Source organism: Myotis lucifugus, unplaced genomic scaffold, assembly GCF_000147115.1.
Source record: "Myotis lucifugus unplaced genomic scaffold, Myoluc2.0 scaffold_280, whole genome shotgun sequence".
In the NCBI taxonomy this organism is placed as follows: Eukaryota; Metazoa; Chordata; class Mammalia; order Chiroptera; family Vespertilionidae; genus Myotis; species Myotis lucifugus.
The window spans coordinates 78,847-84,695 of record NW_005871328.1 but is presented as its reverse complement, the minus strand read 5'-3'; the positions used below and the strand labels follow the sequence as shown (position 1 = coordinate 84,695).

The following is a 5,849-nucleotide window of genomic DNA, read 5'->3' as shown; positions in this document are numbered from 1 at the left end:
TTAAAGAAAAAGTAAACCCATAAAACCCTAGCCATCCTGTCTTGGGCCACAATACAGGCAGAGTCCTTCAGTCGAAGTCCATTTTCTATCTCTCTGTCTGCCTGTCGGTCTCTCTCTTTCACACACAACACACACACACACACACACACACATACACTCACTTTCCTGTGTGGCATTTGGGCATGCTGGACCTGTGAGTAATAAAACTTACATTTCCATAGTTCCGTGATGCTTGTTATAAATGTAATAAAGACCATAAGGATCCATCTGGTCAAAACATTGACTCTGCTCTAAGGAACAAGTAGTAGGACCCAGGCCAGTGCCCAGGCGTTCCTATCCTATTGCATCACTATCTACAGACTGAGACGTATAGGGAACAATCATAAAGTCTACAGTATCAGGAGGATCAGTTAAGGTACTGATGTACAAAAATGCGGGGCACATGGTGAACACAGAACAAATTACTTACAATGATATATGTCATTTGAGAAGAAATTATTGTTAAGACATCAATGTTTCTAGTGAAGTAAATGAAAACTTCCAAACATTTCTGATCAAGGTTGGAAAAAACATTGTGAAGGTAAAAAGAAAAAAAAGGGAACTGTTCATATAACAGACAAAGCAGAAAGCTGAATGAAATGGTTACTTAAATTGTATAGAAGAGTTGAAACAAACAAAGGAAATTCAAGGACAGGATACAAGGACGAAGTCTGAAAACTACAATCTGATGAAAGAATCTCAATTTCCGCTTTTGAGTCTTAAAGTACTTTTTCTACCTCAGGATGATTGTCCCTTTTGTACCTGCCATCCCATAGAATCTTTTCAGGGCCCTCTTTATGTCTTTGTTTCTCAGACTGTAGATGAAGGGGTTCAGCATGGGTGTGACCACGGTGTACATCACTGAGGCTGCTGCACTTGAGTGTGAGCTTTGGGTAGCAGCAGAGCTGAGATACACTCCTAGGACTGAACCATAAAATAAGGAGACAACTGAGAGGTGAGATGCACACGTAGAAAATGCCTTATACTTCCCCTGAGCTGATGGGATTCTACAAATGGAGGACACTATCTTAGAGTAAGAGTAAAGGATACCAGTGAGGGGACCAGCACCCAGTAGTGCAGTTACAAAATACATCTCCATGTTATTAAGAAAGGTGTCAGAACAGGCAAGTTGGACAACCTGTTTGATTTCACAAAAAAAGTGGGTGATTTCAAAGTCTGTACAGAAGGACAGCTGCGATACCATTATGCTTTGTAACAAGGAATTCAGGCCACTTATGATCCAGGACACCAGAACCAGCAGTCCACAGAGCCGGGGGTTCATGATGACCATGTAGTGTAGGGGGTGACAGATGGCTACAAAGCGGTCATAGGCCATGATTGTCAAGAGGATGTTATCCAACATTCCAAATAGTATGAAAAAATAAATCTGTGTGATGCAACCTTTATAGGTTATGATTTTTCTCTGTGTCAGGATGTTCACCAACAGCTTTGGGACGGTGGTGGAGGTGAAACAGATGTCTACCAAGGACAGGTTGGAGAGGAAGAAGTACATGGGTGTGTGGAGGTGGGAGTCTGAGCTGACGGCCAGGATGATGAGCAGGTTTCCCAACACAGTGACCAGGTACATGGAGAGGAAAAGCCCAAATATGAGGGGCTGCAGTGCTGGTTCCTCTGAAAGTCCCAGGAGAAGAAATTCTGAAATTGGGGTATCATTGCCTTGTCTCATGTGGTGTAGGTGACTAGTAGGAAAGAAAAAGTAGCATGATCAGTTTTTAAACAAATTGCTATTACTAGCATAGTTGAAATGCTACAGTTATATTTTGCAGTAAAGTAAACAATATCTGTTTTTTCAACATATCATCCCCTTTAACACCCACACCCCAACCCATGATATCTCTGATTAGGAATTTCTGTTCTCCTCGCACCTTTTCCCCAAGGTGGTCATGGATTACACAGGTATTTTTTTAAAAATTATTATTATTGAGATTATTACAGATGTCTCCCTTTTATCAACCCTATCCCTTTACCCAGTTCCCAACCCACTGCCAGCCTTCACCATGCTACTGTCTCTATCCATAGGTAATGCATATGTGCATATAAGTTCTTTGGTTAATCTCTTCCCTACTCTCTTCCTTCCCTCTGAGATTCATCAGTTTGTTCCATGTTTCCAAGCCTCTGGTTCTATTTTATTCATCAGTTTATTTTGTTCATTAGATTCCTTGCTTTTTACCTGGACTTTTACTTTCAATTATTGATAGATATGTTTTTATTGCCATTCTATTGTTCATATTTTTTATCTTTTTCTCCTCATCTTCCTCCTCCACCTCCTCCTCCTCCTCCTCCTCCTCCTCCTCCTCCTCCTCCTCCTTCTCCTTCTTCTTAAAGAATACCTTTCAGCCCTAACTGGTTTGGCTCAGTGGATAGAGCATTGGCCTGCGGACTAAGGGGTTCTGGGTTCGATTCCGGCCAAGGGCATGTGCCTTGGTTGCGGGCACATCCCCGGTGGGAGGTGTGAAGGAGGCGGTTGATCGATGTTTCTCTCTCATCGATGTATCTAACTCTCCCTCTCCTTCCGCTCTGTGAAAAATCAATAAAATATATTTTAAAAAAAAAGAATACCTTTCAACATTTCATGTAATACTGGTTTGGTGGTGATGAACTCTCTTAGCTTTTTCTTGTATGTAAAGCTCTTTATCTGACCTTTAATTCTAAATGGCAGCTGGGCTGGGTAGAGTATTCTTGGTTCTAGGTCCTTGATATTCATCACTTTGAATATTTCTTACAACTCCCTTCTGGCCTGTAAACTTTCTTTTTAGAAATCAGCTGAGAGTTGCATGTGTGCTCCCTGGTAGGTAACTTCGTGCTTTCTCTTGCTGCTTTTAAGATTCTCTCTTTGTCTTTTTCTAAAAAATATATTTTTATTGATTTCAGAGAGAAGGGAGAAGGAAAGAGAGATAGAAACATCAATAATGAGAGAGGATCATTGATTGGCTGCCTCCTGCACACCCCTTACTGGGGATCGATCCACCAACCCAAGAATGTGTCCTTGACCAGAATTGAACCCAGGAACCTTCAGTCTCGGGTCGATGCTCTATCCACTGAACCAAACTGGTTAGGGCTACAGCCTAATAATTGTTAATACCCTCACCTGATGGTGAAGATTTAAGTATCCTTCGGCCTATGATGGTGGACAGAAAATCAATATACTGTATGTAGAGAGCTTGGTGTACTTCCTGCTTGTTGGTAAATGAATGGTTATCATCACTGTGATAGGATGAGGCTGATTATTTTCTTCCTCCTCTCCAATGTCTCTAATCCTTCCCAACACCTGGGTCTCATATTCCATAGACATATTTCAGTTCCCTGTCATCTCTCCCATCTAACAGGCGGCCACCCCTCTAGCCAAATACTCACATTGACTCAGAGAGAACTTTAACACTGATCACTGAACTCTCTGATTGAAATTCCTCCCCTAGTGATACCTCACTGGAGATTGAAGCCAAAATTTCGTAGCTTCAAACACGAGGCTCAAGTGTCTGTGAACTTTGGGCCAGTTCTACCCTCACAGAGCCCTGGCCTCCCTCACACTGGTCGCCTACACATTGAACTTGAGTCCAGCTTCACCTGACACCACAGCTGCGGGGCTCAGAGCCTTTATGGGCTCACTTTCCTCTGCTTGGGGTCTCCCCACTGGTCTTTTTGGATTTTTTTTACCCCCCTCAATCATTCAAACTCCAACTCCTCTTTCAGAGAGACTAGATCCTCTCCTTCATGAACCTTTTACTTTTCTAGCATGAGCACAGGAAAAGGTCACTTTCTCATGCTCTTAATCTAAGTGTTAGGGCACCCATGGTGAGATTTTTATTTAATCCCATGTTTTTGTTCCTTGCTAGACTGTGAGTACCTGAGGCATATAACATGTTATACAAACACCTTCTCTCCCCCTTCAGATTTAGTTTAGTGTGGCTGAATAAACATGTAGTCTATGACAGGATTCCATGAAGTTAGGTGTGGACGACATGCTTGAGGAGTGCTCTGTATATTCTGAGATCAGGAGCCATTAGGGTGTCAGATTACAGTTGTAAGAATGAAATAGAATGGAATCAAGGAGGCACAAAAGAAAGTATTAGAGTGTGTCATACACAGTGAGCGTCCATACATAATCATTTCATGGCTCCCTTTGTTCACACATGCATGTGTGTGTGTGTCGTGCAAAAATGCTGGATCACAATGTAAAAGGCACGTCTTATTTTGGGACACAGTGAAACAAATCTGGAATTCAACACAATAAATGCAAGGACAGCCTAAAAGGCCATTTCCTGACTATGAGGGAAAAATAACAGTGAAAAGCCCAGCAGAGAGCCAGGTGCAGAGAGAAGAGGGAGCCAGCGTGGATGCTGAAGTTACCTCTGACTCAAGGGACCACACACTGACTGGAACTTCACTGCTCCACTGGCCTCATCACAGCGTCCTGTCCAGCCTCTGATCTAATTGTGCTTCCTGCACCTATTCCATGTTTATTAGATCACTCTGGTGTTTACACGGCTCAATAGCATCTTTCCTTTGCTATTTTTGGGTTTGAGTTTTGATCTCTTTTGTGATACAACTGATGGGTGGGCACTGGTCCTGGTTCTGTTCTTTGTCAACCTACAAATCATCCCCGAACATTTTTTAGAAAATCCTGCTTATGCCACAACAATTGATCCCCTTTCTTCACATATTTATCCCTGAGAATATGATATGATAGCACACTTATTTCATTGTACTGGGCCTTCTTTGTATAATGTGAGGTCAAATGAGCAGGGAGCTCACTGATTATTCATTTATGTAGTTTGATAAATGTGTGCTTTTATATGGAAAAGTGTTAAGGTATGGAATATTCATAATATAAAAAATGGCAGGGAAAATAAACATTGTTGAATATTGTGTATTCAAATATTGGCATTAGTAAAATTGAATAAAATTGTAAAACAAAAGAAAAGCCAAAATAAACCCCACAAAACTTTAATCACATCAATATAGGTCTCCAATTTCAGATATATGGGTAAAGATGTGGAAATAAAAATACAAAAATATACTTTTAAAAGGCAGTGGAGAAAGTAGTATCTACAGTTATAATTTATACCTATGTAAACATAAATAGATTATGCTTAGAAAATGGATAGAAAAGATCATTAATTGAATGCAAAAGAATTTTTCTGCCAAGGTGAAAAATGTAGAACTGTTTATGTTTAAAAGTAATGGGAGAAGACACAATATGACAGACTGATAGAATTGACCACACAAAATTAATACATTTTCATCCATTTCCCTAACTCCATCTATACATATATAAAGGAATTCTATGCCAAACAGCAATGTTTTTAGGAGAAAACTAATTTAACATACTAAATGTATTAACTGTATACTAGCCCACCTAGCACACAGGTATGGCAGTCTCTCAGCTCTGAGCTGGCCTGGTTAGCCTCTCAGGTTACCTCAGGGAGAAATTCTGGGATGCACTCCTTGAATCTTCCCACAGCATCTGCTCCACTCACAGACTCACCTGGATGGGCCTCTGAAAGGAAGGGCTCCTTATAGAAGTCTGAATTGCTCCCTGGATGGTTATGTTGGAGACTGAAGCTCTGTTCTCAGACAAAAGAGCAGGAAGGAGTCAAGCATTAGTCTCAGAGTCAGACTTAAGACTCCCAAAGAAACAAATACGTTCTGTTCCAGCCTAACGTTGCAAATGTTGCCAGTCTGCAGCAGAGGAGATATTACTCCTCCTTTATCTGCTCATTAGATGCTGTTTGCATTGTTGCTCCCACCTCTGAGCACCCGGTTTCCCTGTGGACACACTGGTCTGAACA

General features: G+C 41.2%; 1 protein-coding gene across 1 annotated transcript; it reads right to left on the bottom strand.

Annotated features, from left to right (window-relative positions):
- Positions 1-772: 772 nt before the first annotated feature.
- On the bottom strand, positions 773-5,587 carry LOC102420580 (olfactory receptor 7A10-like). Its single transcript, XM_006099680.2, has 2 exons — positions 5,546-5,587; positions 773-1,739 (listed from the first exon to the last, which is right to left on the bottom strand). The coding sequence occupies exon 2, from the start codon at positions 1,724-1,726 to the stop codon at positions 773-775; it is 954 nt and encodes a 317-aa protein (XP_006099742.1). The 5' UTR covers positions 1,727-1,739; positions 5,546-5,587.
- Positions 5,588-5,849: the final 262 nt, after the last annotated feature.

Coding starts and splice junctions, on each gene's coding strand:
- LOC102420580 (XM_006099680.2), bottom strand. CDS start 1,726: ATGAGACAAGGCAATGATACCCCAATTTCAGAATTTCTTCTCCTGGGA.